Source organism: Neofelis nebulosa, chromosome 10 (genome assembly GCF_028018385.1).
Source record: "Neofelis nebulosa isolate mNeoNeb1 chromosome 10, mNeoNeb1.pri, whole genome shotgun sequence".
Classification (NCBI taxonomy): domain Eukaryota; kingdom Metazoa; phylum Chordata; class Mammalia; order Carnivora; family Felidae; genus Neofelis; species Neofelis nebulosa.
The window spans coordinates 87,879,854-87,897,707 of NC_080791.1; the positions used below are offsets into that span (position 1 = coordinate 87,879,854).

General features: G+C 43.2%; 1 protein-coding gene and 1 long non-coding RNA gene across 2 annotated transcripts in view; one reads left to right on the top strand and one right to left on the bottom strand.

Annotated features, from left to right (window-relative positions):
* The window catches only part of FBXO3 (F-box protein 3), a 32,978-nt gene extending 22,377 nt beyond the window's left edge, over positions 1–10,601 (bottom strand). The window contains exons 1-3 of the mRNA XM_058688592.1: positions 10,462–10,601; positions 5,657–5,746; positions 3,391–3,554 (exon numbers count right to left, since the gene is read on the bottom strand). Coding sequence (XP_058544575.1) covers positions 3,391–3,554; positions 5,657–5,746; positions 10,462–10,565 — 358 coding nt within the window. The 5' untranslated portion in view covers positions 10,566–10,601. The remainder of the gene's footprint in view (positions 1–3,390; positions 3,555–5,656; positions 5,747–10,461) is intronic.
* An 85-nt stretch (positions 10,602–10,686) lies between these two features.
* Positions 10,687–16,576, top strand: LOC131488747 (uncharacterized). Its single transcript, XR_009250280.1, has 4 exons — positions 10,687–12,769; positions 12,942–13,002; positions 15,278–15,384; positions 16,219–16,576. It is a non-coding gene; the product is annotated as an uncharacterized LOC131488747 (long non-coding RNA).
* The last annotated feature ends 1,278 nt before the right edge of the window (positions 16,577–17,854 follow it).

The window sequence follows — 17,854 nt, forward strand, 5'->3', positions numbered from 1 at the left end:
AGTTGTACACTTATGATCCACACGCATTTCTGTATGTTAGTTAACATTACCAGTGATGGCGTGTGGATGATAATCTTTCTAAACACCCATTACCCCAATCTAATCATAAGTAATTCTTCAGACAAAGCTGTTTTGAGAAACATTCTACAAAATACCTGACCAATACTCCTTCAGACTATCAAGATCATGAAAGACAAGGAAAGACAGAGAAATTGCCACAGACCAGAAGACACTAAGGAGACATGACAATTAGAGGCAATGTGGTATTCTGGATTGAATTCCAGAATCAAATTCCATATTAATGGAAACTGTGGTGAAATCCGAATGAAACCTGGAGTTTAGTTAATAGTTACATACCAATGAAGACTTTAGTTTTGACAAATGTCCCGTAGGGAGATACACTAGGGGAAACTGAAACTGGGTGAAGTGTGTACAAGAACTCTCTGTACTAGCTTTGCAACTTACTGCAATCTACAATTATTCCAAAATAAAAAGTTTATTAAAAAAAAAAAAAAGTTTAGTACAAAAGAAAACATGAATAGTTGCCTGAACCAGAAATTGAGAGGAAGGAAACTAATATTGGTATAGTTAGTGCTACATGTTGGACATTTAACATATAACCTTAAGAAAATAAGAATTTCTTGAAGAAGAGATAGCTGGACGGAAAAAAGTAAAACAATGACAACAAGAGAGAAAAATAAGGAAATACATGTTTACAATATAGTAAAATCAAGGTTGAGAGGGACATCTTCCTATGGTAGAATTTGGGCCACAACCAGACCAGGCTCAAATCTCAGCTCTACCACCCACGAGCTGTGTGATCTCTGGCAAGTAATTTCACCTCTTTAATCCATTTCATCTGCCAAATGGGGAATAATACTACCTGCCTGAGAGAATTATAGTGAGGATTAAATAAGCTTCCTGTGTTTAATATAGTGCTTTCCTGGCACTCAATAAATGTTCATGTACTTCCGTTGCTCCTTAGACTACTTGTGTGAAAAAGCAGGGAAAAGGTTACTGGAAGCCAAGAAACCTCCACTGAAATTCTACCTCTGTCACTTACTAGTTATGGGACCTTGTGTAAATCACCTAAACTCTCTGAGCCTGTCCCTGCACCTGTAAAACAAGGGAACTGGTATAAATCGGGGACTGACAAATTACAACCTGCAGCCCAAATCCCAGCCTGCAGCCTGTTTCTGTAAATGAAGTTTTCTTGGAACACTGCCTCGCCCCTTTGTCTATGTATTATCTATGGCTGCTTCCCCACAATAACAGTAGAGTTGAATAGTTGTGACAGAGACCATCTATCTCTCAAAGACTAAAATATTTACTATCTGGTCATTTAAAGAAAAAGTTTGCCAACCTCTGGTCTAAATGGTCTCAAAGGCCGCTTTCAAATCTGAAGTTCTAAGCCCACATGTAAGGTAAATATGGAATCTGAAGACACATGTTATATACCATTAGATAGATTGGTACAAGATATATTAATATACCATAATTTCAAGGTACTCTGTAAAACTTTCCCCAAGCCCGATGCCTATTTGCTTTCCAAGTTTCCTTTCTATCTGCCATCTCCATAACCTTGAGATTGAGTCAGGGACTGTCGCTGCTGAGGTGAGTAGCTAGTTCCCGATTCAGCCCTACAACTCATAGGCCTGGCACCCCTAGAATCCCCAGCATTCCAGATATCAAACAGCTTTTACCCCATTCCTCAGGGCAAAACCCCAGACAACTGTCACCTGGGAGTGAAACAGGGGCCATCAAGGAAGTCTCTGACAACCTCACCTCTAACCATTAGGTACAGAACAGTGAGCAGCGAACCTGGGAATGCCAAATGGGAGTCCTCCCAACCCCCCAAAAAAAGGAGGAAAAAAAAAGAAAAACAAAAAAAGAAGCTGCTCTGTATCTTTAGTTTCTTCATTTCTTGGTAGCTCTGTGACTAAAAGGAGAACCATGCTTATATTCTCATGTTCCGAACATGCTAGTATTGGACTTGCTCTCTAAGAGTCCTAAGACACTCTGGACAAAATAGGATAGGTCCTCTCTCCCATCAGTTATTGAGACCATGGCTCTGGGGTCAGCTCTATATATTCAAATCCTGGCTCTGCGGCCTTTTGTTTTGTGACAGCAAACAACTTACTTGGCTTTTTATATCTTAGGTAGTTCACCTATATAATAATTATCTATCTCATAAGATTTGGATAATATGGAATAATATAAAACAATTAGCTTAGTGCCTTGATTTGTGTTTAATACAAAATAATAGCTATTACAAACCCTTACCTATTTTACTTATATTCTGAAATACCTATTTTCAGAATGACCTTCCTCTTGAAATTATTTAACCCCACATACCAAGTAGATATTGGTCATATTGTTCTTTTCTTCCAAGACAAAAAAGCCACTGAAGATATTAATCAAGGATACTTTCCTTCAAAGCTCTACTCTCCCTGCCAAATCAATCTTTCCTCTAGCTCCTAGCAACTCAGTTTGAAGTACCTGGTCATACAATCATGGTTTGTACGAAATTCATGTTTGCATGGGAAGTTACAGTGAAAATACGGAATGTAAAAGGAAGGCTGTTTCAAAGAGACCTAGGTTCAAAAGGAATACATGTGAGAAGAACTGATTCCAATTACAGCTCAGCTCAGCAAAGCCAAAACATGTTTTATATTCCTTTTAGTGGAGAAATCTGAAAAAACTTGGGGACTAAGTAGCAATATATCTGCAACCTATTTATATACTTTCCTGGGCATAAATTAGCAAATCAAATGAATGGGAAAGAGCTTGTTAATATCTCTTCCCAGAGTTGGACAATAATAGAAAGAGCACAAATTCTGGGGTCAAATAGACCTCAGTTCAAATCTTAGTTTTAACTGTTCTGTAAATGTCAAAATAGGGATGAAAGGTTTCCTTATTTTAGTATGCTCCTCTCACACTCTTAAAGACCCAGGTCTTTAATACTTGATCTTTCTAAATCATTAGACTATCAAACAACAATTTACTTGCACTAAAAATAAGAAAGAGGGTTGATACAGCAGGCAGTTTTTCAATTAAAAAACAAATCCTTTGAAAGAAATCACAATAGTTATCCTCAAGCACTCTTCCTATTAGTGAGTTTATTATAAAATATAAGGATACAAGGAGTTCAGCTTTCCCTTCTAATAAATAATCACATGGGTCCCAAGGCACTCAAAAATGGGACAAGCAGTAAAGCAAGAGTCCTTTTAGTAATATAGGCTTCCTATTTTCTTGGCCAAATATGAATGGTGAATTACAGATAATGTTGGTGAATTACAGAGTAGCATAGATGATAAGAAAACCAAAGTTATTTAACCTATTTATACTACAGTTACTAGATGAAGAAGGGAGACCCTGCATTCCCAGTACCTTTCAGAGACAAAACCATCCGAGGACATCTGGGCTCCAAATATTTCTTGAGATCATCCCAGGCCTTTTTAATAGCAGCATAATGGTCAATGTATCTTCCTACATCAGAGTAAGTATCTATGAAGAGAGATTTCCAACACTGATTCTTCTGTGTTTTCTCTTCCCTAAACAGATTTTAAAAAATGAGATTAAAAATCTTTTGAAATGAAATTAAACACTTACCAATATACTTTATTGGGAATTTGTGCTTACCTCTCCCTTCCTTTTCATTTATTTTAGCTACAAATGAAGACTAGATGGCAAAAGTGATACATACATCAAAAATTCTACAGGAGTTATTGCTGGCAGGGTGGGATTATGAGTCACTTATTGTCTTATTTCTACTTATTCTTTCCCCTAAGTTTTCCCCTATGTCCTTAATGAAACACAATGTGAATAGTATATAAGGTATGAATTTCAACTTACTCCTTAAAACATCACAATTATAAAGTTTTAAAGCATATATGTAGTTGTTTTACTTTAGAAAACATTTAGAATTTAATGATATAACGATACTAATACAATTTATCTACACTGGGTTACCCAGAAAATCATGTAGCATTCAAAGTAATCACATGATTCAATCTCTCATTTGGTACAATTCCACATACATTTATTGAGTGTCTACTCAGCCATGGAGGACATTAAAAAATGAGGCTTGGGGCGCCTGGGTGGCGCAGTCGGTTAAGCATCCGACTTCAGCCAGGTCACGATCTCGCGGTCTGTGAGTTCGAGCCCCGCGTCAGGCTCTGGGCTGATGGCTCGGAGCCTGGAGCCTGTTTCCGATTCTGTGTCTCCCTCTCTCTCTGCCCCTCCCCCGTTCATGCTCTGTCTCTCTCTGTCCCAAAAATAAATAAAAAACGTTGAAAAAAAAATTTAAAAAAAAAAAAAATGAGGCTTATTTTCTGCCCTCAAATAATGTATATTCTAATCAGGGGGAAAGAATGAAGCGTAAACTTAAGAGTCAGAAGTGGCACAGGATAAGGCAGCGACAAAGGGCCTTCCGGTATCATGCTAACGAGGTTGGACCTTATCCTGTAGGGAACAGAGAGCTACTGAAGGGTTTTAACAGGGGAGCTGAAAGAGAGAATTGTGGTTGTGGTTTGGGAGGTGTGTAAACTAGAGGCCCAAGAGATGAGTCAGGAGGGTTGTGAGGAGTTCTGGTAAGAGATGATGAACTGACCTAAAACGGGTAGCTAGATGAAATGAGAAAAAAGATTCAAGAAATATAGAGAGGCTAAAATCAGAAAGGGCTTGGTAATTGAATGAATGTAGAGACAGAAAGAGAGGAGATCTAGGATGATGCCTGTTTCTGGCTTGGAAGGCCCAGGTGGATGGTACCACCATGAAGATGAGGAATGCAGGAGAATCGGGTTTAGGGATGGTGAAAACAACAATTCAGGTGTTGTTTGGGGGGTGGGGAGAGACAGGGGTTGGAAGGAAAATAATGTACATACATATTATCAAAACCATACAGTACCAACAAACTTATGAAAAACTAGTCTCCTATTCTAAGTCCAACCCTTCAAAGGAAACTTTAGTTATTTCTGGAAGTTATAAGTCTAAACATTTATGCCTCTAGTCTTGATCTATCGATTTTATATCTATCTACTGATACCCCAAAGAAAAAGATCAGTTCAGACAATACTTAAAATTTCCTCTTCCCCATTCTTCCTCCTCGCAGGGTTTGATAGCCTATTATTTTTAGTTCTACTGAGTAACTTGCAGCTTTAAATAATATACTTAGACCTTTACTTCTTGCTTTGCCAACTTGCCAGGACTTGATTCCCTCGATCTAAGAAAAAGATATTGACAACCCTACCTTTTCTTTTGTCTTTCCCAACGCCACCTACTGTCAACTACACTTTCATTCTGTCAAGTTTATTAACATTTACTGAACTCAGAAAACCCTGGTGGGTCATCCAATGGAAAAGGTCCAGCAGGCGGTTGTGATCTCTGTGGGGATGTCAGGGATGGACATTCAGGTTTGGGAGTTAGGAGCACACAGGCAGCCACTACAAACGGCAACATGCGTGCAGAATTCGTAGAGGGAGAAGAACAGTGGCCCAAGGATAGAAGCTTAGAGAACACCAGCATTTACTGGGAGGCACAAGGAGAACAATCAAAGGAGATAAAGAGAGAAGGGTTAGAGAGGAGGATGCAGACAGACTAGTGTTACAGAAGCCAAGGGACGGATTTCAGAAATACATATTTCCTGAATACTCACTCAGATATCAGCCAGTATTTTTTGCAATGTCTTCTCCACAGCGGATCATGACTTGATAGCTGGCTAAGCCTTCGACTGACATAGCAACAACTGGCAGTAACCAGATTCAAGGTTAGTATGAAAGAAAATAAGAAAACAGTTTAGAAATAAAGATAAAAATACTCAATTGTTGTTTGATTTTATTCCTTTTACGTTTCTTATTTCCCACTTTCCACCCTTGTAATTGCAAAACAGTATTTTCTAAAACCTGTTCAGCATGTTAGCTACTATAATTACCTTGTGAGTGGTGAAATCTTAACTATTTGAGTTCACGAATAAACCCCCCAAACCTCTACAACTATAGTTTTCGTATGAAAGTCTATAAGACACATAAACTTTTGGAGTTGTTAATTTCAAATCAAAGAGTTTTCATGCACTTATTATTGGGACAGTACTTCTACATACAGGAAGAAATGTTACTCAGATGTAAACAAAAAAGAAATGTTAAGATCTGCAAGACATTTGATATTAAATACATAAGCCTTTTGTCTTTTTTTGTTCCAATTTTTTCTTAAAGGAAAGAAATACTGCAGCCAAAACCAATTTTAATTATAGCAACTATTGGAAAGCCCATCTCTAAAATATGTCAGAATCATTATAGTTCTGATTCAGTATCCATAGTGATCCAAGTTAGTATCAGCTGCTCAAAAACATGGAATATTAGAGATAAATAATTTTCTTATTACATAGAGACTTCTAATACAATAGTGCTCCAGTCCTATAAAGCCTACCCTACTTAATTAATTTGCAAAAAGAATGAACCTAGGATTAGGAAAATGGATTTCGGTCCTTTCAGAAGATGTATCACAGGTTGTAGAAAAGCCGATATTCAAAGATCTCAGCTGCGCAATAGGTAATCAATTAAGGGAATCTTAAATTACATGGGGCTTGTCAAAGCCATGACTGGGGCATGTGAGAAACCAACTGATGGTAAATAATATAATAGCCTTTGTTCAATTTTCAGATTTTACACAAACATCATCCTGATCCTTTTCTTCCAAGCTCAGGAGGTGCCCAAACTAATATTTGCAAACATAGGAATCCCTCCAGTTTTGTGAATTTGGAGTTCATTCCTTCTTTTCTTGATCCTTCTCTCTCTACTGTCCCAAGAGGTAAACAACATAAAAGAATCTCTGGAATAAGCACCAAAGGTGATTTTGATGTACGTGAAGGATGAGAAATACTGTTCTAGACATTCTGACTCTGTTGGCTTGGGGTAAGATCTGTATCTCAAGCATGTGTATGTTTAAAAAGTGTCACATGTTGGGGCCCCTGGGTGGCTTAGTCCATTGAACATCAGACTCTTGATCTAGGCTCAGCTCATCATCTCACAGTACGTGAGATTAAGCCCGCATAGGAGCCTGCTTGGGATTCTCGCTCTCCCTATCTCTCTGCCCCTCCCCTGCTTGTTCTCTCTCTCTCTCTCTCTCTCTCTCTCTCTCTCAAAATAAATAAACTTAAAAAAAAGTGTCACATATAATTCTGAGACACAGTGAGGGTTAAGAATGAATAGTACACAGGGGCACCTGGGTGGCTCAGTCGGTTAAGCGGCCGACTTCGGCTCAGGTCATGATCTTGCAGTCCGTGAGTTCGAGCCCCGCGTCGGGCTCTGTGCTGACAGCTCAGAGCCTGGAGCCTGTTTCGGATTCTGTGTCTCCCTCTCTCTGACCCTCCCCCATTCATGCTCTGTCTCTCTCTGTCTCAAAAATAAATAAACGTTAAAAAAAAAATTAAAAAAAAAAAAAAGAATGAATAGTACACAATAAATCATTGGGAAGAGATCCACATTGTGCAGTTAATATTACACAATGATTCCAACAGACTACCCCAATCCAACACCATCCAGTTCAGTAAATATGTATCTAAAACTTTGGAGCTCAGCAATAGGCAAGACACTTAGCAAAGTGGGCTGTATAGTGCAGGAAAGAAGTTGTAGTACACTGGAAACTTTTTTGTAAATAAAATGTGATGTTTGTGACAGTTAACTTTATGTGTCAACTTGCCTGCGCCAAGGGATAGATACCCAGATAGCTGGTTAAACATTTCTGTGTGTGTGTGTATGTGTGTGTATAGATGTTTCTGGAAAGGATTAGCATTTGAAATGGTGGACAATGTGGGTGGGCATCATCTAATCCATTGAGGGCCTGAATAGAATAAAAAGGTTCTTCTCTAAAGCATTTAAAATAAAATCTGATCCCCTCATCTTGGCTCACAGGGTCCTGCATGATCTCACCAGTCTCTTCTCAAGCCATTCTGCCTGTGAGTCACTCCCTAACTCCCACAACACCATTCTAGCACCTCCAACAGGCTATGTTATTGTCCAATCAGCTTCTGAACACACTGTTCCCTCTGCCAGGACTGCTCTATGCCATCCTTCATATACGACAACTCCTTGCAATGTGAACTGATCATCCCTCCCTCCCATTCCTTTACAGAGGAGCTGGTTTATTTCCTTCATAGCAAACAGCATCTCTTGTAATTATGCACTTTGTTTTCCCATCTTGCCCACACAACTGTAAAACTTCGTAAGAGAGGCCTCTCTGTCTTGTTCACTGTTATATCCCCAACATTTAACTGGCTGGCACACAGCAGGCACTGAAAAAGAATCTACTGAATAAATGAAGAATACTAAGATAAACAAACAGTCTTTACCTTTTGAGAATTTTTAAAAATGTTTATTTATTTATTTTGAGGAGAGACAGTGAGAGAGAGAGAGAGAACATGAGGGAGGGGCAGAGAGGATCCCAAGCGGGCTTGGAGCTGTCAGCATAGAGCCTGACCCTGGGCTCAAACTCCACTGGAACTCACGGCTGTGAGATCATGACCTGCGTGGAAATCAAGAATCAGATGCTTAACTGACTGAGCTCCCCAGGCACCCCAAGACAGTCTTTACTTTTAAGAAGTGCACAGATCTAGGGGTGCCTGGGGGGCTCAGTGGGTTGAGGGTCCAACTCTTGATTTCGGCTCGGGTCATGCTCATGATCCCAGGGTTGTGGGATCGAGCCCCACGACAGGCTAGATCTATGCTGAGCATGGAGCCTGCTTGAGATTCTTTCTTTCTTCCCCTCTGGCCCTCCCCCCACTCATTCCCTCTTTCTAAAAAAAATAAAATTTAAATTAAAAAAAAAAAAAGCACACAATCTATCTGGTATGACAAATAAACTCTGCAAAAGAAAGAAGAAGGTAGAGGAATCAGGAGAGAGGGTCTTAAAGAAATTCCATCTTGCCAGGTTGAGAAAAGGCAAGCAAGGCTTCCAGGCAGGGTCAAGAGCTTAAGCCACTGAACAAAAAAACACAAGTGTGCAGTATGCTGGCAGAGGTCTGATTTGGCTAGAGTGGTCTGTGCCAAATTGATAAGGACCATAAATGCTCCCAGAAGTTTAGGTTATAGTCTGTAAATAAACAAGAAGTATCATAGGTTAAGGAGAATGACAGCCAGATCTGTCTTAGAAAAATCACTCTGGCAGCAATGTGTGTGTGTGTGTGTGTGTGTGTGTGTGTGTGTGTGTGTGTGTCTTAGATTTCTAAGAGGCTATATAGCAACAAAATATTGCAGATGAAAACAGTTTGCTCCTGGAACAGCCTTTTCCAAAGAAAAGACAAACGTTATTTCTTTGCTTTAAGTACCAGCCTGGGTAGAGAAAATTTATTTTCTTGAAAAACAAAGTTACAGGCACTAATATAGATAGCAGCCAGAAACTGGAGTTATCCCTCTCTCGCCACATAGGTAGGCAAGCCAACAATTATTAATAAATCCAAGAATGCTGTATTTCTAAAAGAATTTCTGTTAACACAGGGCACAATAATCAAATGGTTATAATCCAGTTGGTAATACAAAAAACAAATCAAAACAAAACAAAACGAATCTTGCCTACCCATCCTTAAGAGGGCGATTTTGCCTCCTCTGCAAATACATATGGTGGCACAAGAAAGCCAGAGCCATGCCACCAGCTGTCAAGGGTGTAAACAACGCCATTTCTTCCACCATCCCAGACAGTCCCGAGCGCAGAAGGAACTGGGCACTTAACCACCCTTACCAGCAACCGGTGTTTATTTTTGGAACGGATGCTGGTAATGTGGGAAACCCAAAGCGTACAGGGGAGAAGACGGTCACCTGTATCGCACCACCGGAAGTCACTACCAAAACACAAAATCCAACATGCAACCGTGAGGAGGAAAGCTGGCAGCAAAACAATTATCAAGCATAGATGTCCGAAAGTGAGCCCTGCTAGATATTATGGTACCACGGAAGTCGCACCTGGGGGCGGGTCAGAGGGTCGCCTGGCTCCTTCTTTCCGGCGCCCCACCTGCCCACTACTGCGTCCCAGTCCGCAGGCCCTGGTCCAAGCAGAAAAGAGCACTTGGCCTGGACAGGGGCTTTTCCAAAGCATCCAGGGCTGGGCCAGATCGGGCCGAAACCAGCGGGGCGGGAGGCGGGTACTGGGCACTGGGGTTGGCGGGGCAGCAGCGGGGAGAAATACCTCTCCGATCTTACAACTGGGCCTCGCCGAGGCCTGGGAGAGAGGACTCTCGTCGCTCCTCAGGCCTGGGCCCTGGACGGGAGGAAGATCTAAAGGCGGGGCCCTTTCCGCCCCCGTCTCGCCCAGGCCCTGGGGTGGCTCTGCAGGATCAGGGCTGCCCTGGCGTCACCTTCTGGCTGACGCGGGAGTCCAGGTCCGGTCGGCTGGCCGGGCCTCCGTCCCTCCTGCCTCACTGCCTTCCCCCGCCCCGTGACCCCACCCCTGCCATGCGCGTCGTCCCATTACTTGATTAGGTCCCGGTAGTCCAAGAAGGATAAGATGAGGAGCAGGGGATCGGTCGGCAGCGATTCTAGGGTCAGCGGTGCCGACTGGGTCTCCATCGCCGCCATCTTGCCTGGCCCGGTGCAGGCCTGGCCCCGCCCCGGTCCCGCCCAGGCCCCGCCCCCCGCCGCCACCGCCCGAGCCGCTCCCCAGCCGCTGGTACAGGTTTGTTATGTAACCGCCAGGACGGCCCCGCCCACAGGGCGGATCGAAGGGGCGGCTTCCGGCAAGGCTCCACCCCCGCCCCGTGGGCCCCAGGCCAGTGCAGTAGGACCCGCTGCTTCGCGGATCCCGGCTCCGCTACCGTGCGCGAGCTCTGCAGGCTGTCTCCTATTCCCCGTGACATCTCCCGCACTCTCTCCTCCCACTCCAGTCCCTAAACTTGCCCACCCCGGACCCCTTTCAGCCTTTGTTCCCAAAGACTTTTGTCTGCCTGGCTCTCTCTAGCCCTCCCGCCCCCGTATGTGAAATTTTACACCCGGTATCCTCGGAGACAGGCCCCAAATCTCACCCTAAGTCCTCTCCGCCCTTGACCCCCAAAGCCTTCGCTCCTCTTAGTCTTCCAACCTAGAAACCTTGTTTTTCCGGTCAGCCTCCCTCGCCCCGCGTGTCCTTAGCACACAACAGGGCGGCTCTGAGCCTTGTCCATTCAGTAGGCGCAGAGTTGAGAAATTAGCCAGAGGTGCCAGGCTCCTCCCGAATTGGGGAAATGATTTTTGAAGGAATTATTTTAACCACCTCCCCAAGTTAAAGATGCACAGGTACTGGATCTAAAGGTCAGACGCTTTCACTTAATTTGGTCGTCAAGGTTATTCAGCCTATTAGGGCAATGCAAAGTGTGTGCTAAATGGATTCCCCCCCCCAAGGTTTAATCTCAGCAATGTTAAGTATCCTGGGTGTGAAGGGATGAGCCAAAACCGCTAGTGGGCGTAACTGAGGCATGGCGGTTGCCCATTGTTAGCTTGGCCAAAGTGGTACAAAAGTGCTGGGGGGAGAAGTGAATATACACTTACCTGAATCCTCCTTTTCCCTTGCTTTTCCAAAGGCAGTATGGTGTAAGGGACTTCGAGGAGTCCAGTGAGACCTGGGGATCACGAATCTGTCATTTACTTTACTAGAATTGAGCTGGTGGACTAGCTAACCATGCCTAAATTCTGTGAGCTTCTGGACTCATCTCTAAAATCTATCCCTCCCCTAAAGTGGTTTATGGATGGAAATGAAGTTTTGTTTGTGTTAAGTGCCTGACTAGATAGTCAGTAAATGTTAATTTCCGAAGCCTATGCATACATCCATTACTAAGTTTTCCAAACTCTTCCATATCCTGGAGAAGGTTTCCTCCTAGCTGTATGGAAAAGTAGAAATAAGTCCACCATTCAACCCAAACCACTCCATTTCCTCAATTCACCATACCATTAATGTTTTATATTTGTGATTTTTCTAATATTTATAACTCCTCTCCCCCATCCACAGTGTATTAATCATGTTTTTGAATTTTCTGTATGTTATGATGTTTTGATCCTAAAAATCTTGCTGTCAGAGGACAGACTGTCCTCCTAGGGCTAGCTAGTTCTTACAGGGAGCAAATAACTTCGTTGGGAGCACACCTCTCATATGCAAACCAACCCCTCTTTTACCTAACTCTCACACACCAAGCCAATATTTCCCCTGCCCTAAATCATCCGAGGGCCAGGTACCAGGCAACTAGAGCCCAGGCCCACCATGTATTGTTCAGACTAGCCGGTCCTAAGCTGCTTACTCTTCCTTGCCCTGCCTTTCCTGGAAACCCCAATAAAGTCCCTGGCCTAACCTTTCCCCTTGCTCCTGCTTCTGCATCCCGAGTAAACCAGATGCTTCCACTGTGGCCCTACATGATGTGGTATGCCCCCTTCTCCAGTGAGATGTAGTAAAAATCTTTCAATGGCATTGGCCTTGCCATGTTGGCACTCACCTCCATACATTAAAATCCCACTGATACAAATGAGACCCTCACTTAGGAAGAAAACACAAAAACTAAAACAAAGGAAACTCTGCTCACCTCTCTGTACTTTCAAACTATTTATGCACACATTTAGGGCATTTCGAGAGTTGGATTCAGGCCGGCTGTTTCCTATTTGTCTCTCTTACCAGACTGTAAGCTCTCAGTCTTTCTCATCCTTGTAACTCCAGGGCCTAGCATGACATTCAACAAGCAGAAAGTTTAAATTTAGGTTGAGCAGATGAAGACAGCAATCATTGCTATTTGCCATGGAACCATACCTACGTGTGGATACAGGTACATGCTTATTTTGATTGGATTCTAATTCATGCTTGTCTCTATTTCTCCCTCGGATAAGCAATTTAACTTGTTTTAAGTCCAAAAGCTGGGGTGGGGAGTTTTAAGTGCAATGCATTTGCTTCTGCTACCCTATTGTATTTTCCTTTCCTTTCCTTTGGACTTGCTCCAGTTATGACCAAATGAGAAGACCAGAAGTATGATGTTACCTTACTACCATGGTCGGGATGAAGGTGAGATGAGACAGGTACTCACCTGGGAGACAAAATTTAAGGGAGTGCCAAAAAAAACCCCAAAACCTCAATAATCAAAATAAGTCATATTTTAATGCAGTATTTTTTTTTAAAAAAACCCAAAATGAATGCAAAACTCTATAATGAACAAAACAGCAAAATTTTAAGTAAAAACTGGATTCCCACAGTGCTGTTGGAGCGAAAGGCAAGGAAAAAATGTACAGCTAAATACATGTTTTCATGTCTTTTTTAAATGATTATTTTTCCCCCAGAAGGTCAGAAGGGGCGCTTAGGTGGAGGACCAGCTTCTCCCAGGTGGTGGGGTTCAGAACTCCTGCTATCTCCCCTAGACCCTCTATCTCAGGCTGCAGAGCTGTGCCACTGTCGCATCTTGGAGACTGCCATCAGGTTGCCGGCCCTCTTGTCCAACAGCCTATGCCTTCTGGGGAGGTGGTTTCAACCCGGGCCCCAATTTCCTCCCTGGCATGGTATGAAGTCAGAGGAGGTTGGGGGAGCAGTGGAGGTGCGCGAGGCCAGGAGAGCCTGTTCCTGGGCTGTGGCTTTCTGTTACCACCTCCCTCCCAAATACCTACAATAATGGTTGGAGAAGGGGTAGGAATAGGGAGGCAGGACTTGACTATTTGGGTCCCGTGGACTAAGACTGAGGGCAAGGGCTCCAGAGCCTGTGTGCCTGGGTGGGAGAAACAGTTCTTCCAAGTCTGCTAATTGTTTTGGATGCTATTCTTTAAAGGGCACAGAAGGATTTCACTAAAATAGTATTTGCTTGCCATTAATATTCCTGTGGTAAATCACAGAAAGCACAAGGTTCTGAAAAAAGAGTTCATATGTGGAAGTTTTTAAAAAAGGTTTCTCTGCTCTCTCAGGGAGTGATAATGCTTGAGAAATAAATACGCTTACGTGTTCTCTTGAGAACCCCAGTGTCACTTTGGCCTATGGTGTATGGTTTTTAGAGCACAACGCCTTACCTGTAGATAATTACGTTGTAGTATCATCAGCTTCCAGGTTCCCATCCGCTATTCCAGTAAGTCCCTCAGACGTTCATTCATATCTTATCACGATCAAGGGTCTGGGCTCTGGCCTGCAAGGAATTAAGATGAGCACAGTGCTGTTCCAGCTTTGATGCCACTACTCTTCAGAAGGTGAGAGATACACCCCCTCCTGTTTGGGGGACAATCCACATAGTCCCTTATTGTCATGGTTTAGCAACTAGCTGCCTCAGCAGATGTGAGTTTGCTGAGAGGCAGGACCGCAGTCACCAGATACTGAGTTCTAGAGGCTCCTGGTAAACGGGGCCTTACCCGTACCCTGCCCCCCATATATAAAACACCATAGTTTAGGGTCTCTATTAGCTCTCTATCGAACACTTTCTGGGATGTGTCTAGTCTTCCTTTGCCCAGCCTCATGTACCTCTCAGTGGGATAATGAAAGCTGAGAGCTGAGACAGGGAGAGGGATCCTGTGCTCTCTCCTCCCTCTCTGCTTGTACCCCTCCCCCCAACATTTTGCATTTATGCTGCCTGGCATTGGGGGGTGTGTGTGTCCTGGGCCCTTGAAAGACGGCTGCATGAAGGTCACACTCCACTTTGTCCCTTGCTAAGTGTTTTTGGGAATGGCCTCCTGGGGCAGGAAACATTCTCAGGTGATTCTCAGGGGGTCTTGTCAGGTAGCAGAGAAGGCCTGGGAGTGGACCCCGCCACCTCTGGGGTCAGCGCTCTTAGTTGTAGTGAGGCAGCCTGGGCATCTGGGAGTATAGGGGATGATGAGGCGGGAGGACCGGGTTGGAACTGCCAGACCCCTACTGCCTCACCTGAAACAAGTGCGTCACCTGAAAGAAAAACCTTGGACCAAAAGACAGCTGGTGATTGGTCAAAAGGAGGCCTGCCTCTGCAGAGCCCAGAAAAATTCAGGAATATGCTTATGCTTTACGGCTGAAAGCAGGGAGAAGGATAAAATTACAGATATGTGTGGAAATGAGAGGCCACCACTGCAGCTCGGAAAGGCAACCTGCCTGATGCGTTGATGCAAAAATCTGGAATGGATTTCTCTGCTCCTCTGGAGCAAAAACGCAAACCGATGGCTAATGAGAAGTCCGGAATGGTTGTAAGAGATTTAAAGGCACAATTCCAGAAGTCATATAAATTTGTTCTGGGACTGGTCACCCTTCCTCCTCCCTTAGGTGAGATTTTAAGTGTCCCTGAATTTGCTCAATAAATGTCTTTTGTTTTGTCTGGTACATGCTTCTTGTTTTCCTGCAGCCTGTGTACTTGATAGGAACCTTCTGGATGCATGGTGACTGAACCCTGCAGACTGGATACATTTGAAGTGCCCCCAACACTGGACTCTAAACTAGTGAACACTGAAGGTGCGACCAAGAATGGTTTGTAATCCCAAAGCTTGCCCAGAGTGCATCATTGAAACAATGTCTCCTATCAGGGGCGAAGAAAATGCAGTATTCTCACACAGTATGGGCCAGGGTGCCAAATAATACCATCCACCAATTTAATAGCTTGTGGGGCTGGGGAAGCCACTAGTAGCCACTAGAATTTGAGTCTTACTGTGACCTTTTGAGGCTTAACCAGGTCAGTTTATCCACTGTTGTTCCTGTAGTGCCTGACAGACATTATAAGAGAGGCTGAACCAGTATGCACTTGGTGGGCAGGCTTAGATGGGCTAGTGCTTTTTTTTTTTATTATTTTATTTTTTTAAATTTTTTAAATTTTTAATTTTTTTTGGTGGCGGGAGGATGTTCCCCAGGAAGAAGGGAAAAATCAGCCTCTGACCTAAGCTCTGTTCTATGTTCCTGGAGACTGATCTCTATGAACTTCTTCACCTGGGCTCCCTTGTCATCTGGCTTCTGGTTGGGTTCAGCCATTGGGAGGCATTGGTAGGAGACTGGGGAAGAGGGGAGAAAAGAGAAGGTAGGGCTATTTAATGTCCACCAGCTGGGGTTTTAGCAGTAGCTGTGTTTCTCTGTGAAGAACACTCCTTGTGGTGCCCTCTCTCAACTCTTCATACTGTCCAGTACCCCTGGTCCCTCCCATCGTTCTTTCAGGGTTGGAAACAGCTCTCCTCCATTTACTAATCTCTGGGCACCTCACCACCCTATATTTATTCCTCCATCCTGCTCATATCTCCGCAAGTAATCTCATTGAGTTCTGTTCAGTTATTTCATTTTGAAAAGTCTGTTTCCTTATAGGACCCTGCCTAACGTCATTTGACTTACCCCAGCAAGAGTACTGTAATAAGCTCCCCAGGAGAACCTTATCAGTGAGCTGAACGGTGCCAGAACAATGAGATCTGCTGCTTGGGGCCGAACATGCCAATATACTGATGGCACAGCACTGCACATACTACGTGCATTCTGTTGTGTCCCATCTTGGAGAAGCTGACCAAAGATGGATGGGCTTGGAAACTTTTGAAGGCTGTATAGATATGTTTGCTACCTTGATTGTGGGGATGGTATCACAAGAGTGTGTGTATATATCCAAATTCATCAAAACATATACATTAAATACATGCAATTTTTGTGTACCAGTTATGCCTCAATAAAGCTGTAAAAGAGAAAAATAAGAGAAGAAATGCTTCCGTTATTCATGGGACCCCTTGGGGGCTTCCTGTGCAGCTACCAGCTACTGATAGTAATGGAGGTCCAACCTCTGGTTGGCCTATTTTGGAAATAAGACTCTTCATTCCTAGGAATTTTACTACAGCCTTTATATACAAGCTAAGCATCCACATTTGAAAAGGGACCACCTTCTAAGGCAAGAAGCCTTGACAGCAATCCAGTCATACAGGAAAGCGAACCTCGTCCTGGAAATTCCTATCCCCTTCAGACTCACGGAATTACAGGTATCATCAGTGTTCAGTCTCACAGCAGATTGGAGAATTTGGAAACGAGATTTTCTTGTCAGCTAAGCCTACAAGGACTTCCTTCTGTGGCCAAGCCTGAACCTAGCCTGTTCTGGGAAAAGAGAATGTCACTGAAAGGAAGTGACTTTTCTTTTTGAATGACTGCCACCTGTCAGTCCCATCTTGCACTGAGTCCTCAACTGTCTGATAGCCCCAAGCTTCTGAAATTGAGCCAGTTAGTGACAGGCAGTACAAATCAGGATACTAGCTCACAATGTAATTGTTGAGCATGTTTTCTTTTTTTTTTAATTTTTTTTTCAACGTTTTTTATTTATTTTTGGGACAGAGAGAGACAGAGCATGAACGGGGGAGGGGCAGAGAGAGAGGGAGACACAGAATCGGAAACAGGCTCCAGGCTCCGAGCCATCAGCCCAGAGCCTGACGCGGGGCTCGAACTCACGGACCGCGAGATCGTGACCTGGCTGAAGTCGGACGCTTAACCGACTGCGCCACCCAGGCGCCCCGAGCATGTTTTCTTTTTAATAAATGTTCATTGGACAAAAGAACAAAACAAGTTGGGTGTGACCACTATAGAAACTGTTGCAATGTAAATGAAACAGATTGCAAATGCAAGGCCTTTTTCTTTCTTTCTTTCTTTCTTTCTTTCTTTCTTTCTTTCTTTCTTTAATGCAAGGACTTTTGTAAGCAAATTCTGCAAAACAAGAAAACATTAGGCAGGGCCAAATCACCAAGGAAATATAATTAAAGAAACAGGTAGGTAATTTATGTAGTTATAATTTATTTCAGATAAAGAATGAATAATTTTTTAGTATAAATATGTACCAGACATGGATCAGCCTTGAGGGAATTGTGCTAAATGAAATAATCCAGACAGAGAAAAACAAGTACTGCATGGTATCACTCGCATGTGGAATCTTAAAAAAAAAAAAAAAAAAAAAAAAGCTGAATTCATAGAACCAGAG